A 23,513-nucleotide genomic window follows, 5' to 3' on the forward strand; every position below is an offset into this window, starting at 1 on the left:
GCACCCTGTGGACAGGCAGCAGTGGCGGCGGCTTCCCCCTCAGTCTTCTGTGTCTCCTTCATCCTCCTCCTTGGCCAATGGCATGGCTTCTCCTTTCGGCCAATCGGGAAACAGGTCTCACCCGCTTCCTGATTGGCCAGGAGGAGGATCCATGTGACAATAGCAAATATTCATTCGCTTTTGTCACACAACTGGGTGGGCTCGGGGCACAGTGCTATGCGCCCCGAGCCCACCCTTTTTTGAAGCCTATTAGAGCCTCTGGCTCTAATCACGTGCTTCAAAAGAAAAAAAAACCCATTGGAATCCATGTGTCCGGCGCCCTGCATACAGATTAGGGGGCAAGACGCATGGATAGGGGGGGCGGACGGGCCGCCACTGATTATTGCTAGCGGCTTTAGCTACTTGGGTACAATCAGCCTGTCCATACATGGTTGTAATCTCAGCCGGTCCCTGTTTACCTAGCCTAAGGTTCGAACCATCTATGGCCAGCTTTAGCATATACAGTATATTGGGGTATGGGCTCATTCACAAGGGCATTCAGGCAGCCTGTATAAGTGCCGGTTCACACATATGCGATGCAAGAACCTGCAAATCCACTGCGGGTTCCCACATCGCACTTAAGTCGCAGGCAGTTCACAGACTGTGACAGAAGGTGTCAATACAAAGTTAACAACACCTCCAGGTCAGTTTGCATATCGCAGTGCGAACTGTCAGTTCAGACATGAATCGGATCGCATAGGTGTGAACACCCAAGCGATCCGATTCTGGTGCAGACCAAAAAAAAGGGTCCTGTGCGACTTTGGTCCGAATGCGATGCAAATTCAGCCATACAATCTGTATAGCTGAAGTCGCAACGCACAGACATTGCATGTGATTTGCAGAGCAGTGCGCTGCGAATCACATGTAATGTCTGACTTTGCATATGTGTGAACCGGCACTAAGTGAATGAATACACATCAACTGCGTTTGACAGGTATGCAGAGACAGGGGCACAGACGGAATGCAGAGCATTTTTTTATCAGATAACAGGAAAGGATTTAAATCCTCATACCTAGTGTGGTCTCCTAGGCAAAAAAAAAAAATAATGAGTAGAATCTTCCCAACAAGGAAATAGGAAGCAATAAAAAAAGACTGTGGGTAGGTGTGTACCGCGCTCAGGAAAAATGAATAAATATTAACTAAATTAATGGTGAACTTAAATGCAGCTGTTCAAAATGGTAATAACCAAATCTGTTAAAGTGCAGTGCAAATACAGCGCAAAGATAAGTGAATTAACTAATGACAATATTTAAAATTGCTAGAATGCAGCTGTTCATAAATAGTGGTAACCCAAAATTCATAAATACGAGAAAATTATAAGAGAAAATTATATCACAGCGCAAACAATAGTGTATGATAGTAAAGTGATTACGTTCTACTCAAAAAAACTCATAAAGTGCACCGTGCAATTATGTGCAAAAAAATGGGGTGTAGAAACCATGTAAACATATACTGTATAAATATAAAAAATATATAAATATAAAGTGCCAGTCCAGATGTAATAATTGTTTAAGATCTCAGTAGATGATAAAATGTACACAGTCCCAAAAGATGTCTCACAAAGGTGCTGGAGTGCCAGGAAGAAAGTGCACAAAACATGCAATCTTTTGTAGTGCAGTGAGCCAGTGTCGGACCTCCCCCTTTGGGTGTTCACTTACCGGACAATGGTGACCCCTATGCTGTATAGCAATAGAGATCGACAAGGCTTATGTCCTAGTAAGGAACCGGCTATTCCAACTCCTCCAAGGCGAATGTATCTCCACAGATGTAAATGCCCCGATACCGGACAATGGTGACCCCTATGCTGTATAGCAATAGAGATCGACAAGGCTTATGTCCTAGTAAGGAACCGGCTATTCCAACTCCTCCAAGGCGAATGTATCTCCACAGATGTAAATGCCCCGATACATGTATTGGAGAAAAGGATGCTCATATAGTGTAAATCCGATAAAAGGTTTTTTATTGTGCAAATAATGAAAATAAACTCACATTTTGTTTGACGTATTCTGTCTGTGAAAACGCCCGGAAGAGGAGGGCGAAACGCGTCGACGCACTTCCGGTCTACGTCCTTGCGATACGTCACTTCCGGTGCGGTGGAACGCACGCCGAAACCACGGGGCGTTCTAGCGGCACCTGCTACCAGGAAGGACGAGAATTTTAACCTATATGCCTTTAACTTAGCAACAAAATGTGAGTTTATTTTCATTATTTGCACAATAAAAAACCTTTTATCGGATTTACACTATATGAGCATCCTTTTCTCCAATACATGTATCGGGGCATTTACATCTGTGGAGATACATTCGCCTTGGAGGAGTTGGAATAGCCGGTTCCTTACTAGGACATAAGCCTTGTCGATCTCTATTGCTATACAGCATAGGGGTCACCATTGTCCGGTATCGGGGCATTTACATCTGTGGAGATACATTCGCCTTGGAGGAGTTGGAATAGCCGGTTCCTTACTAGGACATAAGCCTTGTCGATCTCTATTGCTATACAGCATAGGGGTCACCATTGTCCGGTAAGTGAACACCCAAAGGGGGAGGTCCGGCACTGGCTCACTGCACTACAAAAGATTGCATGTTTTGTGCACTTTCTTCCTGGCACTCCAGCACCTTTGTGAGACATCTTTTGGGACTGTGTACATTTTATCATCTACTGAGATCTTAAACAATTATTACATCTGGACTGGCACTTTATATTTATATATTTTTTATATTTATACAGTATATGTTTACATGGTTTCTACACCCCATTTTTTTGCACATAATTGCACGGTGCACTTTATGAGTTTTTTTGAGTAGAACGTAATCACTTTACTATCATACACTATTGTTTGCGCTGTGATATAATTTTCTCTTATAATTTTCTAATAAAAAAAGACTTCATTTTTAGTAAGAAGGGGAAGGGTTAGAACCCTCTGCGTCATATTTTTATTGACGATTTTTGTAGGGAAGTTTCCCCTACATTTCCTGTGTGGTTACAGGGACAGGAAGTGAAGGGAAATCTCCTAAGGCTCGATTCACACCTATGCATGTCACCTTTGAGCATTTCTGCAGGGCTTTTTGCTGTGCTTTCCAGGTTTTTTAACTGCGATTTTGCTGCGGTTTGCGATTTTTACGTTTTTTTTTTGGCCAGTTTTAAAAACGCAACTCACTGCAAAACCGCTGTAAAAATGCACTACATGCTTTTCTGCAGCTTCTCCGTTGAAGTCAGTTGAACCAAATGGACACTGAAATAAATACTTGAATAAAAATTGTTTCTTAGGACAGCAGCCCTTGCCAACCCTCTGAAAAGTGATCTGAGGTGGACTGCTCTTAAGAAGGTGGTTGAGAGGGGACTGGAAGGTGATATGTCGCCTCTCAACTACCCACTTTAACCCTAAAAAGGTCGCAACCCCTTGCCACAACCACGTACATTGCAGCTGGAACATAGCCCAATTCACTTGAATGTGTTACACTCAGCATCAGTGCTGCCCACCAAAGGCAAGAGAGAGGGTCATTTTTGCTGAACCCTGCGTACAGCCCTGAGTGGCTACGGTCCTTTAGGCTTTAGGGGGGCCGGTCTGTGGCCAGTTGGAGTAAATAAATTGCACAGCGCCTGTGATCAGTAGGAAGAGGAATTGTGCCCCATAATGGGTATAAGTGATAACAATAATGCCTTATCGTCTGTGTCATTGGGAGCTATAATGCCTCATCGCTGGTGTCAGTGGAAGGAATAGTGTCACATCATCAGGATCAGTGGGAGGAGTACTACCCCATCATTGGTGACATCCAAAAAAGAGAAAGACCGCACTCAGAGATGTTGAATGAAAATCAATAGAACTCCTTTATTCTCCATGAATACAGCAGACAGACAGTGCAATACACGGACAGACGTGTCGGGTTGACGCGTTTCACGATAAAAATCGCTTAATCATAACCACACACAAAAGGTCTGTCTGCTGTATTCATGGAGAATAAAGGAGTTCTATTGATTTTCATTCAACATCTCTGAGTGCGGTCTTTCTCTTTTTTGGATGTCTATATGCTTGGATGGCGGATCTGACCTGCACCGAGTGCTGAACTGGCACCTGAGCGGCTTTCCTCCTTGTTTTGCTTACCCCATCATTGGTGTCATTAGGAGGAATAATACCCCATCACCGGTGTCAGTGGAAGGAATAGTGTCCCATCAGGATCAGCGAGAGGAATAGTGCCCCATCATTGGTGTCAGTGGAAGGAATAGTGCCCCATCATCAGTATCAGTGGGAGAAATTGTGTCCCATTGTTGGTGTCAGTGGTAGGAATAGTTCCCCATCATCAGGATCAGTGAGAGGAATAGTGTCCCATCATTGGTGTCAGTGGGAGGAATAGTGCGCCATCATCAGTATCAGTGAGAGGAATAGTGTCCCATCATCAGGAGGATCAGTTGGAGGAATAGTGCCCCATCATTGGTGTCAGTGGGAGGAATAGTGCGCCATCATCAGTATCAGTGGGAGTAATTGTGCCCCATTGTTGGTGTCAGTGGTAGGAATAGTACCCCATCATCAGTATCAGTGAGATGAATAGTTCCCCATCATTGGTGTCAGTGGTAGGAATAGTGTCCCATTATTGATGTCAGTAGGAGGAATAATGCCTCATCATAGGTATTAGTGGGAGAAATAGTGCCCCATTGTGCATATCAGTGGGAGGAATAGCACTTCATATCTGTGGAAGAAATTGTCAAGGGCCGTAAAAAGGCATGTAAAGGGCTACGGGCCACAGTTTGGAGACCACTTATCCAGAAGACATCCACTACTTCTGCATCCGGTGACAGCACAGGCGCATGCACACTGCACTCTGATGGCATGCCATCCTTTTAGAGCACTGTGCCACGACCATGGCTCCCATGCGTATGCGTGGGAGTGACGTCTTCGCAGCTCAGCCATTAAAACAGCTGGAGCCCGCAAATCCGGGAGGAAGACGAGGGTGAAGATGGAAGCGCTTCATTTTAAGGTAAATCTTTCATAATGTGCTAGTATGCAAAGCACTATGCAAGCATATTATGACATTCATTTGCAGAGGGAAGTTTTTTTTTTTTTTTTTTTGTTTTTTTTAAACGACCTTTAGTACCGTTTTATTAAGAGGAAACTCAGCCTGTCCCCACTTTGTCTGGGGACAGACTCACTTTGAAATAGTTTAGAATAGCTAGAGGCCAGCCCAAAAAAAAATATATATATATATATATATATATATATAAAATATATTTTTTTAATTATTTTTGGAATCCCCTTAAAGAATAATTATTCTGCATTGAAAGAGTGAAGAGCCATAATACAATGTCCTAATACATGAAAAAAAAGGAAGTCTAAGAATACCCTTGTAAAGGAGAACACACTAGTGTGAACGACTTCATTTTACAACTTATAACAAGTGAGTTTCCCATAGACAGCCATGTACATATTCCCCTGGAGAAATTGCTGGAAATATCTATATATGTTTTTTTTTTTTATTTGGTTCCAACCCTATTATTTTCCCATGAATGAATCTTTGTTCTCAGTATGAGTAATCTTCAATCCTAGCAGTCAGATTTCTCTATTAAACTTGATTGTATTCTTAGTGTAACCAAAGCATCTCACAGGGGGCCAGCCAAGTGAAGGGAGATTTAGGCAAACTGTTAGAGGGCACGTCAATGATTGTCTTCCTGCTCAGTTAAAGAACAAAAGGGGTCATTTATGAGTGATCTGGACTGGGATTTTGTAGAATTCCACAATACAACAAAAGGACGACAAGGGACAGCTCCAAACGCAAGTGATACAAGAGGGTCAAGTAGCATCCAACACATAAAAAAAAAAAAAATGTAAATTGCCCCACTTTTTTTTTTTTTTTCCACTTTTTAAAATATACTAATAGAGAAAAATGATGTGTTTGTCCTTCTCTAAGCTGCGTTGAGATATCTGCTTGCATAAACTTGTAACAAATGATACTAGATTTATTGAGGAATCACCACACCTAGTACAACACAATAATATCACTAGTACTACAACACAGTACACTGAGACTACCATTGAACCACACAAAGAATGTCTGATTGGTTAAGCTGGCCATCAGGGTGGATAAAAAATAATCAACAATTTTTTTTTAATTAAAATAAGATTTTTTTTTTTTATTTAAATCTGATTTTCTTTTTTTTTTTCAAACTTATTTTAATAAAATGCTTTTCGAGTAAAAATCTATCTAAAGATAGTTTTCTATTTAAGATACATTAATAATTTTGTTTATTCAGCATGAAATGGAGCTTAGTTATGTAGCATAAGGCTGTATATTCTGCAATATTTACATTTTTGGTAAATTCATTCAATGAATCCAAGTTCTGCAAGCTATGATATCATGCACTGCATTGATGCATTCACACAATTTCACACTAACTACAGGCAAGAATGAATGTTTATATTTAAAGAGCACCTGTCATTTCAGATCCATCATGTCAGCGCCTGTTAGAGGGCATCCATTCACCTGCTGCCGCCACGTCCCTCACCTTGTTGTTTCAATGCCGCATCACCAGCCGTCCCATTAAAGAGAATAGGACTGTCAGTGAGTCAACAGCAGCCTAGAGGAGGAGCCGCTGCAGGACAGAGATGACAGTTGCACTTTGAAAATTATGATAAATCGAGTGGATTTAAATCGAGCCTTTTTACTAGTGATTTAAATGATGATTTAAATCAAATCCACTCTGCTGGCCATACACTAGTAGACTTCATAACAAACTTTACGAATGTCATTCAAAAGTACTTCGAAAATCTGTTTACTTTTAACCACTTGCTGACCACCCTATACCACTTTTCCTGCTATAGGGTGGCAGCTGTGGGCAGGATCACGCACAAATATATGTGATTCTACATTTCCGCCCGCAGGGGGCACGCATGTGCCACCATCGGGCTACTTCCGCTGTGATAATTCGCAGAAGAGGCTGATCTGCAGGTCCCAGGGACTCAATGTCCTCCGGCGCCCGCCGATCATTAGTAAAACACAAAGAACTGAGATATGCCTATGTAAACAAGGCATATCTCAGTTCTGACAGGGAGGGAGGGGCGATCCTGTGTCTCTGAGAGACTAGAATCGATCTCTTCCCCTAGTGAAAGCACCACACTGTGTAAACAGAAAAACACTGGCTAGGCACCCAGTTAACACTTTGATCACCCTAGATGTTTAACCACTTCCCAGCCAGTGTCAATAGTACAGTGACAGTGCATATTTTTAGAACTGGCTCACAGTCTGCGCTCTAATTAATCCCAAAGGTGTTGTATCGGGTTGAGGTCAGGACTCTGCATGCCATTTAAGTTCCTCTACCCCAAAGTCGCTCATCCATGTCTTTATGGATCTTGCTTTATGCACTGGTCCAATTCATTTGGTGGAGGGGGATTATGGTGTGGGCTTGTTTTTTAGGGATTGGGCTTGGCCCCTTCGTTCCAGTGAGGGGAACACTTAAGGCGTCAGCATACCAAGACATTTTGGACAATTTCATGCCCCCAACTTTGTGGGAACAGTTTGGGGATGGCCTCTTCCTGTTCTAACATACCTACGCATCAGTGCGCAAATCAAGGTCCATAAATACATGGATGAGTGAGTTTGGGGTGGAGGAACTTGACTGACCTGCACAGAGTCCTGACCTCAACCTGATAGAACACCTTTGGGATGAATTAGAGTGGAGACTGCGAGCCAGGCCTTCTCTACAAAATCAGTGCCTGACCTCACAAATGCTCTTCTGGAATAATGGTCAAACATTCCCATAGACACACTCCTAAACCTTGTGAACAGCCTTCCTAGAAGAGTTGAATCTGATATAGCTGCAAAGGGTGGGCCAACTCAATACTGAACCCTACAGACCAAGACTGGGATGTCATTAAAGTTCATGTGTGTGTAAAGGGAGGCGTCCCAATACTTTTGGTAACAGTGTATATACTAAATCAATAATTAGAAAATATAACATACAAAGCCTGCTCTTGGCCAATGGGCTAACATTTCATTTTCCAGATGACAGTTCTCTATGCTGTCCCACTCTGCCTCATCTCTTTCTCCCATTACTCACCCTATTGCTGAATGAAAAACAAGCCAAGAGGGACAGAGAACAAAATGACCACGAGGATCAACGAAAATCCCTGTATGAAGAGATTACTCCCTAAAGTAAACGTGTATGTACTCAGGAGATCTCAATCACAATTACAGCCATTTGTCTAAGCTAAACCGTGGGAAACATTACACACCACCACCAGCCCCAAGTTAATTGTTTTTACTCCACATCATACTAGTAATAGTTAGAGACCGGCATCAGCAACTCTGCTAAATAGCTATAGCAACTAATCCACAATAATTACCAGGTTTACCATCATGCATTTTTTTTTTATTTTAAACAGCTAATAACTCCCACTGGGCTATTGGGCATTGACCGAAGTGAGTGGTAAAGTATGAAAGAATAATCTGCTAGAAAGTAGTAACACCAAAGTTAAATGAATCATAGGTTTCATTGGAGGGGCGCAATGCTACCCACTGTGCATGATTCATGGACGTTGTTGTTAAAGTGTAACTACAGCTTCTGGGCAGGAACGTACTTAGAATCGCAAATGAAATGCCAATGTCATAGGATGAATTTATTCTGCCTTCCTGGTCTGTTTTCTGTTTTAGTCCTCCAGATACAGTCCAATTTGATGCAGTGTGTGGCGTATGGTCTGAGCACTGACAGGCTGACCCCCCACCCCTTCAACCTCTACAGCAATGCTAGCACCACTCATACGTCTATTTCCCAAAGACAACCTCTGGATATGAGGCTGAGCATGTGCACTCAACTTCTTTGGTCGACCATGGTGAGGCCTGTTCTGGGTGGAACCTATCGTGTTAAACCGATGTATGGTATTGGCCACCATGCTGCAACTCAGTATCAGGGTCTTGGGCATCTTTTTATAGCCTAGGCCAGTGATGGTGAACCTTGGCACCCCAGATGTTTTGGAACTACATTTCTCATGATGCTCAACTACACTGCAGAGTGCATGAGCATCATGGGAAATGTAGTTCCAAAACATCTGGGGTGCCAAGGTTCACCATCACTGGCCTATGCCAACTTTATGTAGAGCAACAATTCTTTTTTTCAGATCCTCAGAGAGTTATTTGCCATGAGTTGCCATGTTGAACTTCCAAAGGCCAGTATGAGAGAGTGAGAGCGATAACATCAAATTTAACACACAAGTTCCCCATTCACACCTGAGACCTTGTAACACTAATGAGTCACATGACACCAGGGAGGGAAAAATGGCTAATTGGGCCCAATTTGGACATTTTGACTTAGGGGTGTACTCACTTTTCTTGCCAGTGGTTTATACATGAATGGCTGTGAGTTGAGGTATTTTGAGGGGACAGCAAATTTACACTGTTATACAAGCTGTACACTCACTACTTTACATTGTAGCAAAGTGTCATTTCTTCAGCGTTGTCACGTGAAAAGATAGAATGAAATATTCACAAAAATGTGAGGGGTGTACTCACTTTTGTGAGATACTGTATCTCCCCACCTTCTCCCACTCCTCTAACTTAGGTAATCAACATGGTGTCCTGATCAGAACCCTGGCCTTTACGCCGTTTTATCAAACCAACCAAATAGCTTTGAGGTTGCCATCACTTGGAGCTGATAAACTCCCATTAGCTACCCTTGGAAACCCCTTTTTTTTTTTAACTTGTGGTTTGCAAGGTCAGACTGAGGCTTGGGTCTGCATTGGCAATCTATGTTTTTTTTTAAGTCAAACTGTTACAAAGATAGCTGGGAAATGTTGCCAAGCTAATGGAGACTCTGCAGCACTACTGGTAGTAGCAGAGACAATAAATAACTCTCTCCAGGCCAATTACATACATTGCATGGGTTGTAGCAACCATCATAGCAGATTGTTGCCTGCATCTGTCTTGTACATAGACATTGAAGGCCATTGTGGTGGTTTTCTCAACTCACTGCTAGTTAGTGTTACTAAACCCAGGACCCTGCATTCACTATATCTGCTCTCTCACAGTACACAGAACATAGAATGCTAATTACCTTTTCTCATCAGCAATATATAGCAGCCTTATGACTTCTATCAGTGTCCGGTTAACCGGTTGCCGATCGCCGCAAGTACATATACTGCGGCGGTCAGCCCCGGCCAGGCAAAGTGACGTATATATAAGTCACTTGCCTGTCACTTGCTTGTGAGCCAATAGCAGGCGAGCGCGTGCCCGCCACGGCTCGTTCCCTAGGAAGTCCGTGCGTGTGACCGGCGGACCCGATGTCCGCCGGTCACTCGGCGATCGTCGGTGGAGAGGGAGAAAGGCAGGCGGCTAATGTAAACAAGCCGCCTGTCATTCTCCCCTGTGTAGGAATGGTGATCATACGGTTCTACTATGTAGGACCGTTGATCATTGTTCCTACACTTCAAGCCACAGCCAATTACAGTTAGAAGCACACCCCTAGGGACACACTTAACCCCTCCTTCCCCAATAAAGTTAACCCCTTCCCTGCCAGTGTCATTTTGCAGTAACAGTGCATATGTATAGCACTGATTACTGCAGTAATGTCACTGGTAAGCCCAAAAGTGTCAAAAATGTCAGTCAAGGGTCCGATCTGTCCACCGCAATGTCGCAGTACAGCAAAAAAAAAAAATCGCAGATCGCCGGTATTACGCGTTAAAAAAAAAAAAACACCAAAAATGACAGAAATCTTTCCCTTTGTTAGTAAACGCAATAACTTTTGCGCAAACCAATCAAAATACGCTTTTTTGCTTTTTTTTTTTTTACCAAACATATGTAGCAGAAAACAAATTGGCCTAAAATGTTAAAAAATTTTGATTTTTACATTTTTTTTGGGAATTTCATATAAAAAAATTTGAAAAATATTGTTATTTTTGGAAAATTTCCGCTCTTTTTTTTTGTTTATAGCGCAAAAAGTAAAAATCGCACAGGTGATCAAATACCACCAAAAGAAAGCTCTGTTTGTGGGGAAAAAAAGGACGTCAAATTCGTTTAGGTACAGCGTCGCACGACAGCGCAATTGTCCGTTAAAGTCACGCAGTGCCGAATCGCAAAACAAACCCTGGTCGGAATGGGGGTAAAATCTTCCGGGGCTTAAGTGGTTAAAGCTTGTAGGAGGCGTTTTGGTAAACATAAACTGCTAAATATGTCTTTCTCATCAGCAGTATATAGCAGTCTTGTGATTTCTATCAGTGTCCAGCCGAGCACTGGTTAAAGCTTGTAGGAGTTTTCATTCTCCTCTGACTGTCCTATGAGGCTGTATGACCCTTGATCCTCTGCCTGGACAGTGCTGATTGGCCCTCTGCTGATCACATGCACCCTCTCAAGAGAAAAAAAAACTCTCTAGCAATACACACTAAACTGAGCATGTGCAGCTTTCCCCCAATGCTCTGTTCTATAAGGAGATGGATTGGGGACAGTGGAAGCAGGGGAGGATCAGATAAGACAGGATCAAACAGCCTTTTTACACAATGCAAAGGATTAACCCCTTAGGTTCTACAGTGAGTATAATAAGCATGCTTTACTGCAGTGTTTCTCAACCTTTTTTCAATCAGGCACACTTTAAAATCAGAGAAATCCTCGAGGCACCCTTAAAAGTTTTGGAGAGTCTCGAGGCACTCCATCTTAAATTGTAAAAACGAACTAATATTTTTAAATAATGCAGCAACAGCCACACACGTAGGACACCTAACATTAAAGTTGCAAGTTAGTACTGACTAGTATTCCAATGTTTCTCTTCTTCCTCAGTTTTTCTCCATCACTCGGTTAATGTGACTCCAAAAATGATGGAGAGGGGGGGGGGGGGTCAATTAGGCATGCTATGCAGGAGACTGACACCCTCCTTATCAATTGATGATGTCATTGGTCATTAGTACATCAGTGAACTAGTAGGTCGTAATGGTGCCCAATGAAACTGCAACTAAAAGGCAGGCTCTGCCTTGTATACAATTTTTAGGCATTTTGCTAAGGCACCCCTGAAGAAACCTCAAGGCACCCTGGTTGAAAAATGCTGTTTTACTGCCTATACACACTGATTTTACTGTTGTGGGTTAAGTAACACTTTAAAGTAAAACTATAGGCAAAACCTTTTTTTTTCCCATTTTAGATAGAGTAAGGGAGGATTATAACCCGTCAGATTTTTTTTCACCATCTGTGTCCCATTGGGGAGATTTCCCTTTACTTCCTGTCCCATAACCAAACAGGAAGTGGGAGGAAATCCCTGTAAATTAAGAGAATGCATTAAGATAAAAAAAAAAAAAAAACCTTCTGACTTTACAACTCCTTTAATCTGGGGTTTTACACTATCCACTGTAGCCAGATTTCACTCAGCTACCGACAAGATTTCTGCATGTGAGAGACTTCAAAGAGCCCACGATGAATTAATCCGCTACAGTGATGCTGACATGAAAAACTGCGGCATTGAACAGATAATCTGTATTTAATACAGGCCTTTGAAGGCCTTATTTTGACCTTAGCTATGACTAGAGCATACTTTTTTAAAAATGAATTTCACTGCATTTAAATGTGTCCAACAAAACTGGTCTTCGCCCTGCCTAAGGCAGCCAGATGAGTGATCACTGAGAAAAACAGACATTACAGTAAAGTCAGAATAATCAATACTTGAAGGGCCCTCTAATTCCTCCTGTATTGAATTGTATTGTAACTGTGTTGTCTTCCCTCATTTTGTAAAGCGCTGCGCAAACTGTTGGCACTATATAAATCCTGTATAATAATAATATAATAATAATCCCTTCTGTTTTATCAAAATATAAAGTACTCTGTGTCCGTTTTTTTCTAATCCTAAATACCTTCTCTCACAGCACCTCTGTGCGGTCACGTGTCCTCCTTTGCTCTCCTTCCCTGATCAAAGGAGAGGGCGGGAGGGGTGAGATTCCCTTCTGACATCAGCCAGCAGAGGGAGGTCATGTGACCGCACAGCGGTGTTATGCAAAAAGGTATATAGGGAAGAAAAATGGACACAGCACTTTATATCTTGATAAAACAGAGGGAATGGCAATTATTTATAAATGTTGTTATGTTCAATCCACAGAGAGGAGCAGCAGGCGGGGGGGGGGGGGGGGGGGAAGGAGATCGGCTCTCACACTGACAGGGAGGGAGGGAGAGACTCTGAGCAGAGAGTGGGATGACTGAGGATCATGAATCAGCAGCTATGATTACCGTGGTCAGCACACACAAGGGGACACAGGAACAGCAGGAGGGGAGGGGCGGGGAGGAGATCGGCTCTCACACTGACATGGAGGGAGGGGGAGACTCTGAGCAGAGAGTGGGATGACTGAGGATCATGAATCAGCAGCTATGATTACCGTGGTCAGCACACACAAGGGGACACAGGAACAGCAGGAGGGGAGGGGCGGGGAGGAGATCGGCTCTCACACTGACATGGAGGGAGGGGGAGACTCTGAGCAGAGAGTGGGATGACTGAGGATCATGAATCAGCAGCTATGATTACCGTGGTCAGCACACACAAGGGGACACAGGAACAGCAGGAGGGGAAGGGCGGGGAGGAGATCGGCTCTCACACTGACAGGGAGGGAAGGAGAGACTCTGAGCAGAGAGTGGGATGACTGAGGATCATGGATCAGCAGCTATGATTACCATTAACAGTGCACACAAGGGGACAAAGGAACAGGTAGGATCAACCAGGTATTTTACAGCATAGAAAGGGACAATCTACATGGCACAGCACTGTACTATAGATCATGCCCTAAAAGGAACAGAGGCTTTTCTTTCCCTTTTAGGGTTACAACCGCTTTAATTCCTGAACTTCAGGAATGGATAGCCCTGCAGTAACCTCACCCCTCCTCTAGAACTTGTCATTGTAAAGAAAATGTTGCCAATTTCTAGGAAATGTGTCTAATATCTCCAGAACGGAAACAGGTTGAAATCTTTTCTCAACTCTTGCAACATATGTAGCAGAATTGAGAAGAAGGATCACTCAGCCAAGTGCTTTTTACATGGACATTTGGTCTTTTTCACTATTGATTTCAAAGCAGCAGCTCCCTTGTCCTGCATATGGGTAGCAGTTATCCAATCAAATATATATTGACAGCAAATGATTAATATGCAGTAAGTCTTTATTATGGTCATGCTCATTAGTCATGTTGGATGGCTTAGTGCAGCACACACATTGATGATCCCATATGATACATGCAGAGAGCGACATGTCTCTGGGGATTGCATTCCAATGTTTCCAATACTGCCTGTGTCATATTATATATTTATGAAGTATGAGATACACTTGGTAGACATGTGTGCAAGCTTACCTTGAGACTATTTTTAGAAAAGCAGCTCTGTAATCAATATATATTTTTTAATGTACCTAGTGTAAGCCTCCTGTATAGCAGGGCTGGAACACCAGAGAAAGAAACAGCACAAGCCAATCAGTTTGCCAATAGGAGGAAAGAGCAGAGTGATAAAGATGACCTCACCACTCTGCTGCTTCCCCTTTCACTATTCAGTCACAGGCAGGGATGGCTCTAGAACAACCTGGGCTCATAGGAAAGTATACTGGCTATCATACTGAGGGCATCTAGTGGCAGAAAACAGTACTGCAGGAGAAATCTCTGAATATTGCAGCAAAAGCGGGTTTTGGCATTTTATATTTTATTAGGAATTTCACATTTTTTTTATTTTTTGCTTTTGCCTGAACAGATTTAATGCAATTCACTATACAGTGCTTATACTGGGATACATTTTTCCATAAACAAGCTTATCTATAAAAGCAAAAAAAGGTGCTAAGCAAAGCATAGCAACCCATAGCAACTAATTGTTCTGTTATTTGACTTCAACAAACAAAAATATGATGCCTTGCTGCACATTAATGGACCATTCACTGTCTAATTAAATACAGCTAATTTTTTTGGGGCAAAATAAAAAAAAACATTTACAGAACGTGAAGTATTTGCACCTGCTTATCTCATTTGCTTGGAGCCCAAACTAGCAGAAAGTCAGCGGTCAATGATTTGCATTGAAAGAAGTTGCAGACGTTTCCATCCGCTTATGAAAATGCTGCAGGATAAACTCTAGCAGAATCCCTGAGAGTTCCGCAGACAGTCAGTAAATAATAATAATAGTAAGGATCCCAAACCTTCACGTGGGAGCCGGCGCTTATTTACATCTAATGCAAAGCAATCGTTCTCCTTGCAGAAAGCAGACTTTGTTTTTGACAGCAGATATTGCATAAAGCGAGTGTCAGTTACGCTGACATGCAAAAGACTTGGTAAGTAAATCCTATTCCCATCTCTTAAAGTGATCAGAACAGCCGGTAGTGGTGGGATATATAGGGATCTCTTAGTAAAATTACTCTGAAAGGGTGACTTACACAAACGGGGAGAATGCTTTGCTACTCTATCGTTTTTTTTTTTTTTTAAGTATTTGCATTTTTTTTTTTTTTTTTAAATCATCATCTCTTCCTTGAAACAAAGAACTTATTTTACAAATAATTAGATTAATGTACCTTCCAAATGTAATATATGTTGGAAGTGTGAGATGCCCCCTTATGCTGCCCATATCTAACAGCCGAAGGAGGCTGTATACATGCCATGGCAATTCGATGGTGCTGTCCATCACACTCGCTGCAACTGCAAGCCAAGTGCCTGGCTTCTGGTTGACCCCAAAAAAATTGTGTCCTGAAAAAGGAAAAAAGACAGCCCAGTTGAAGGAGCCAACTAGGCACAAAGGTGGACTTTAAGGGCACATAATTGGATAGACTTGGACATCAAAAGTTGTATAAAAAACAACCTTTATTTAATAAATGTTGTTTTTTATACAACTTTTGATGTCCAAGTCTATCCGATTATGTGCCCTTAACCTCCCTGGCGGTATGATTCTTTCGGATTTTAGGTGCTGAAAGCGGTACCATTATTTTGCATGTAATTCTTGAGAATGAGCAGCCCAAACCAACTATTTACATATGATTTTTTTTTTTACTATGCGTTCTTCTTTATAACATCTCAGGTATGATAAAGTTTGAAACAGAAAAACATAAATTATAATATAATAAAAAACTATAAATAAGTTAAAGTATGTATGTATACATATATATATATATATATATATATATATACACACACACACACACACACATATATATATTGTTTTTACATATATATATATATATATATATATATACATAAAAAGTACAGTAAAACTGCAGGAAAGGGCACTGGGGGGCAAACTAATGTGATTTTTTTTTTTTATTTTGAATTGTATCAGTGTGTTTGGTGTGTTTTACATTTGTATTTGCCGCCGGTTCCACCCCCCTGCGAACGTCACGTCGCAGGAGACGGAAGCCGGGGCACGGAGAGGATCGGGAGGAAGAACCGCCGCCAGACACATCGCTGGATCCCGGTGACAAGGTAAGTAACCCTGCTTTCAGGATCCAGCTATGCTTCTGGCGGTACCCCGAGTGTGGCTCGGGGTTACTGGAAATTTAACCCTGAGGCACGCTCGGGAATACCGCTAAGAAGGTTAAAGACCACCTTTGTGCCTATAAATGTTTTTTTTTACAACTTTTGATGTCCAAGTCTATCAGATTATGTGCCCTTAAAGTCCACCTTTGTGCCTATAAATATTGTTTTTTATACAACTTTCAATGTCCAAGTCTATCAGATTATGTGCCCTTAAAGTCCACCTTTGTGCCTATAAATGTTGTTTTTTATACAACTTTCAATGTCCAAGTCTATCCGATTATGTCCCCTTAAAGTCCACCTTTGTGCCTAGTTGGTTCCTTCAACTGGGCTGTCTTCTTCTTTTGTCTGCTCTTTTGGATTATGCACGCTCTTGGTAGCTCATTTTTTTTTTGCGTCCTGAAAATTTTTACTTAAAAAAAATGCCGCCCCGCATTGTAGGTGACAGTACAAAAGGGCCGCCCACAACCTGGAAAACCAGGGAGAAGAGGACAGCGCAGAAGTTGGCCAGCGAGTCGAGTACAGTACGTAATATGGCCTCTTCCAATACCCCTACAAATAATGGACATTTAACCCTTGCATTGCAGTGGGACCCCACAGCCATTTTTTTTTTTTTTTATTAGTTAATGATCTCTCTGTTCAGCTTAAAGGGCTCATGCACATGGCCACAAAAAAAAAAAAAAAAAGCATTTGTTTAGAACTTTTTTCTACGGACCTATACATAGTTCTAATATCCTACACAGGTCAATAAACACAGTGTGATTCTTTTTTTTTTTTTTGTTTTAAATAATCCCTCTGTTCAACTTGAAGGGCTCATGCACACAGCCACAAAAAAAAAAAAAAAAAACGCAATTGTTTGATAGAACTTTTTTCTATGACCTGAACATAGTTCTAATATCTTCCACGGGTCAATAAACGCAGTGCGTAAAGATCAGTAAACTTGTGCTGCTTTCTGATCTGTCATCTGCGTAGATCAGTGGTTCTCAACCAGGGTTCTGTTGGACCCTAGGGTTCCTCCAGAGGTTGCTAGGGGTTCCTTGGGCAATGAGCAATTTTTGCCTCTCAGATAAGTTCCCCTGACACCATTGATCTTTTTAGCTATCTGGAAGAAGGAAATTCTTCCCAATGTCCACAAATATAAGGAGCATTCATACCACTGACCATCACACTAATGTATCATGAATTGTTCCCTGAGACCTGAAAATTATTTCAAGGGTTCCTCTGTGTTGAAAAGGTTGGGAAAGGCTGGGGTAGATGATCAGTGATTTCATTAGGGCCATAAACCATGTACCCTTAAACTGTAAAAAAGTTAAAAAAAATAGGTTGAGACATCAACTTTTTTTTTTTTTTACAAATCTACTTAGAATTACCAAAAAGATCTTACTAAATTAGATTGGAATGATCTGCAATGAAGACAAACTAATGAGCCTATAGATTTTTGTTTGTCTGGTTGAAAAGTCCATCCAGTTTAACCCACAGAGACAAAAATTACCCACAGACGATACGTTCAAAGTACATGTACAAAAAAAAAAAATAATAATAATAATATTATATATATATATATATATATATATATATATATATATATATATATATATATTAATAATAATATATATATGTATATGAATAGGCAATTTAATTATGTGATTAAAAAAAACATCATCAATTTATTTATACTTAATGATATATGGAACCCAAATCAGAGAAAACTATGCAACTGTATTTGCAGGCTGAACACAAAGCACAGAGAAGTGATGAGTAGTCACCCACAGCAACCGGTTTTACTTATCAACCATGTGCAACAATACAAATAAGCAGCCTAAGTGGTAACTACGGGTTACCGCTGCTCGCCTAATTAAATGAGCGTCCCGATTGGCAGCCATTAAGACTCCAGCGGACGCACAGCTATGTTGTGACAATACCCCACGAGCACAGAGACGCTTGTCGAGCCGGAGGGATAGGCAGGCCTGACAAACTCCAACATAACCACAGTGGGATCCTGATCGTCTCTGCTTTCCACATGACCAGTCAGTGCAGAGCACTGCAGGAACCAGCAATGTGAAGGGCAAATGGCATAATTAGTTCAATTACTGTTTTCCCACCACATAGCAACTTTATTCATCCAGACATACAAAATGAACTCTAATTAGACGCACCCAGGAGCTTGTAAATCAGGGAAAACTGGATCAAAACGAGAAACAATTCTTACTGCACTTCTTCCAGGATAACAATCTTTTTCCTGTAGCTGAGCAATCAATCAAAAATCTTGAATCAAAAGAATTATATATATATATATATATATATATATATATATATATATATATATATATATATATAATATATATAATATATATATATATAAAATATATAAATATATATATATATAAATATATATATATATATATATATATATTAATATATATGTGTATATAAATAAATATATATATATATATATATATATATATATATATATATACACACATATATATATACATATACACATATACACACACACACAGAGTTGTATCCAACTCTTGGTGATTCTATGGGCCAACTCTCTAGCCACCATGACTACAACTGGATACACACTATACAATTCTCTTTAGATTTTTTCCTTTAGATTTACCAAAACCATAAAATATGAGGTCAAACCTAAACACTTTTAATTTGTATTCAATTAGGCAAGCATAGTTCTATGTAAATCTAAAGGAAATCAAACAACAAACGTTGTATAGTGTGTATCCAGCTTAATATCCTTGAAAGCCTTTTGCATACAACTTTTTTGGTGAATCTTTTACAGGGTAGGTCGCCAGGTCTTACCTCAACCCTCCTCAACTACTCAGCTTGGGACTGGTACACAAAATATGATAACATATGTGAATAGCCAAGTAGTACACACATACTAGGTCCAATATACAGTAGTTAGGGTCAATCATGTCTTGTTGAGTGTGGAAGAGAACTTGAGCATTTAAGGAAAACTCCAGAGAACATAGGGAGGACATGCAAACTCAATGCAAATGGTGCCTTGTCTTTTATGAGTAAAGCTGGATACACACTATCCAACTTTTGTGGTTAGATTTCCTTCAGATTTACCTTTTCTATGTAGTGCAAGGGCCTGCCTGATTGCATACAAATTGAAAGTGTTTAGGTTTGACCTCATATTATATGGTTTTGGTAAGTCTAAAGGAAAAAGTCTTCAGAAAATCTTATAGTGTGTATGGCCCATTAGGTTGCCAGGTCTTTCCTCAACACTCCCCTCAATTGCTGGGCCTGGCATGCAGAATGCCCTAAAACAGAGGTCTCCAAACTATGGCCCTCCAGTTGTTCAGGAACTACAACTCCCACAATGCCTACTCATGTCTGAATGTCAGAGTTTTACAATGCCTTGTGGGACATGTAGTTCCGCAACAGCTGGAGGCCTGTAGTTTGGAGATCCCTGCCCTAAAACATGCATAGCCACATAGTACTCATATACTAGGGCTAATCTAGACACAAGTCAATCAAATGACCTGAAGTGTGGGAGGAAACCCATGTGAACAAAGGGAGAACATGCAAACTCCATGCAGATACTGTTCATGCATGATCCAAGGAATTTTCTCCTCTTCTGATGAGGCTTTTTTGGAGAAACTATTTAGCGCTGCACCATATATTTTAATCATAATACATGGGTACCAAGGGCCAGTAAAGCCAAGAGCCAATTAACCTACCAGCATGTCTTTAGCGTTTCAGAGGAAACTCACACAAACAGAGAGAACATGCAAACTCCATGCAGCATTTTTTTTGTTTTTTTTATAGGGGTCGGTCACCAGGTCTTTCCTCAACCCTCCCAAATTGCTCAGCTTATGAATGAGATGCAAAATGCAATAACTCATGTGCATAGACACTTTGAGTTTACTTGCTAACACAGGGAGGACATGCAAACTGCCTGCCTGAGATTCAAACCCAGGAGCCAAGTGCTGCAAGGCTGAGAACAACAAAACTACCGTACTGCCCAACCCCACATATAAGCAAAATTAACTCCTTCAAGGAGTTTGAAAAGACTTGTGCTCTGCTGACTAGACTACAGTCACACATGTAAATGAAGCTTATCTGTCACCCACTCCATTGCCTAAACCCTGATGGAGTAAAAGCCAGACAATTCCAAACTTCAGCCCCTTGTTTACACAACACATACTCTGCTATTGTGGATGTTTTTAGATCACCAGAAGACAACATTGTTTATTTCTAGGCATGATCCCTGTAACCATGAAGAGGCAACAGACAATAGAAACAAACAGACTAGCAAGTGATGTCTATGATGAGCTCTTTAATCCTCTGTGTACACTTGAGCTAGTATGGGCTCATTGGGGCCAAGCATCTGCCTCCTGGAGGTCCTCAAGGTGCTATGCTATATGTAGACCCAGGGGGCTCGTCTCATACAGCAGGGGTCTTCAAACTATGGCCCTCCAGTTGTTTAGGAACTACAATTCCCATCATGCCTAGTCACATCTGTGAATGTCAGAGTTTTGCAATGCCTCATGGGACGTGTAGTTCCACAACAGCTGGAGGGCAGTAGTTTGAGGATCCTTGTCATGCAGCATAGGGCAATCTGCAACAACACAGACAGACCCAGCAATCCTGGGGAGACTTCTAAAGCAGATGAAAGGTTTAAATAGGTTACTGCAAATGCAACCTTGTCATCAATAGCACAACCGATAAAAAGGGAGTGATTCGAATCTGGATTGGACTAAGCCTGGTAGATTCTACTCCATGGATGTAGGGGTGACTTCATAGAAACCTAACCCAGATATCTCATCACCTTCTAATTTGAGGCCATGAGGAAAGTACCCCGGATACTCCATCGGCTCCTAACTTCAGATCATGAGGTAGGCACCCCAGATTCTCCATCACTACATAACTTCAGATCATGAGAAAGGTACCCCAGATTCTCCATAACTTAAAATCATGAAGAAGGCACCCCAGATTCTCCATCACCACCTAACTTCAGATCATGAGAATGGCACCCCAAATTCTCCATCAGCTCCTAATTCCAGACCAGGAGAAAGGTAGCCCAGATACTCCATCACCCCCTAACTTCAGATCATGAGGAAGGCACCCTGAAAACTCTATCACCTCCAAATCTGATCATGAGGAAGGTACCACAGATACTCAACACCCCCTATCTTCAGATCATGAGGAAGGTTCCCCTGGATACTCCATCACCTCCTAATCTGATCATGAGGAATGTACCCCAGATACTCCAAAACCCCCTTCCCCAGATACTGTATCACCTCCCAAAAAGAAAATGAGAAAGGTATCCCAGATACTCCATTGCCTTCTAACTAAAAGACCATGTGACAGGTACCCCAATGTTTTCATCTCCTAACATTAGATAACAAGAAAGGCAACCCAGATACTCCATCACCTCCTAATTTCATATCAGGAAAAAAGATACCCCAGGTACTCCATCATCTCCAAACTAGGTTATGAGGAAGGTACTCCGGATACTCCATTAAATCATAAAAAAAGAGAAGTAACCCAGATTCTCCATCACATCCTAACTTTAGACCATGAGAAAGATACCCCAGATACTCCACATCCTATAACTTCAGATCACGGGAAAGGTACTCCAGATACTCCATCGCCTCCTAATATGAGGTCAGTAGAGGTGTACCCCAGATACTCCATCACCTCCTAATATGAGATCAGTAGAGGTGTACCCCAGATACTCCATCACCTCCTAATATGAGGTCAGTAGAGGTGTACCCCAGATACTCCATCACCTCCTAATATGAGATCAGTAGAGGTGTACCCCAGATACTCCATCACCTCCTAATATGAGGTCAGTAGAGGTGTACCCCAGATACTCCATCACCTCCTAATATGAGGTCAGTAGAGGTGTACCCCAGATACTCCATCACCTCCTAATATGAGATCAGTAGAGGTGTACCCCAGATACTCCATCACCTCCTAATATGAGATCAGTAGAGGTGTACCCCAGATACTCCATCACCTCCTAATATGAGGTCAGTAGAGGTGTACCCCAGATACTCCATCACCTCCTATAACTTCAGATCACAACTTCTGCTTGCTGGGGTGTGATCCTCCAGTCCTTTACCTGCTACAGACGATCCCAAGTCGGAGACGACCAGTAGAAGGAGGATGATGAGTGTGCTGGGTATCCGTATGGCAGTCATGGTGCCCCGGGCACACTCTGCTATCACCTTGCAGCAATCAGCCACTCTTCCAGGGTATAAGAGACAAGGATCGGAGCCCTCTGCCCCCCTCCTCGGCTTCTGATCGCCTGCCACAGCTTGGCTACACGGTGCCAGGCGCTGCGGTGCACAGTCCGGGAGCAGAAAGCTGTCCGCTACTTTACACTGTCCACATCCACTTGGCACGACTTTCCCCGACACGGAGCATGTGAGTGCTGATCCCGAGCAGAGAGGCGCCTAGCGGTGTCCGAGCATCCTCCCCCTGCCCCGTCTACTGCCACAATGCCAAGGTGTCCCGACAGCGCCAGCACTGGCAGCGGGGAACCAGCAGGGGGGACATCTCACTCTCTGCAAGGGAAGAGACCGGCCACAGGCGGGGCTAAGGCATGGAGAGGCGGGGCTGAGGTATAGGAGAGGCGGGGCAGAGGCACGGGAGACGCAGCGTGATAGGCTCTTGTAGCTGACACACCCCTCCTAGAGGCAGTCCGGGGAGTCAGAGCGCAGTTGTGTACAGGAGATCACAAACAGTGTGCATGTGCTGTGCTATGGAGAGGAGTGCTGTCGGTGTGTGCTCTGTACTCGGCTCATGATACTCTCTATACACCGACCGGACTGTCATCACTCTGCTACTCCCCGGGGGGGAGAGAGCTGTGCTGCCAGCTCCGGGAGAATGGGCACCTGGCATTTCCACCCCTACCTACACAGGGCAACCTGCGATCATACATCGGGCGTGCTGGGACATGTAGTGCCTCATCTGATCTTCATTCATACTACTTTTTCTTCGTTTTTGGAACATTTAGTGCCTAGGGTTGTCCCTTTAATCCAGGACACATTAATTACACAGGTTC

At 42.2% G+C, this 23,513-nt stretch overlaps 1 protein-coding gene across 2 annotated transcripts in view; it reads right to left on the minus strand.

Moving 5' to 3' along the window:
* The window catches only part of UNC5B (unc-5 netrin receptor B), a 313,367-nt gene extending 290,369 nt beyond the window's left edge, over positions 1-22,998 (minus strand). For both annotated transcript variants that reach the window (XM_082268009.1, XM_082268008.1), the window contains exon 1: positions 22,569-22,998. In XM_082268009.1, coding sequence (XP_082124135.1) covers positions 22,569-22,647 — 79 coding nt within the window. In that variant the 5' untranslated portion in view covers positions 22,648-22,998. The remainder of the gene's footprint in view (positions 1-22,568) is intronic.
* Positions 22,999-23,513: the final 515 nt, after the last annotated feature.

The sequence above is a fragment of the Pelophylax lessonae genome, assembly GCF_965119305.1.
Source record: "Pelophylax lessonae genome assembly, chromosome: 9".
NCBI classification, from domain to species: Eukaryota; Metazoa; Chordata; class Amphibia; order Anura; family Ranidae; genus Pelophylax; species Pelophylax lessonae.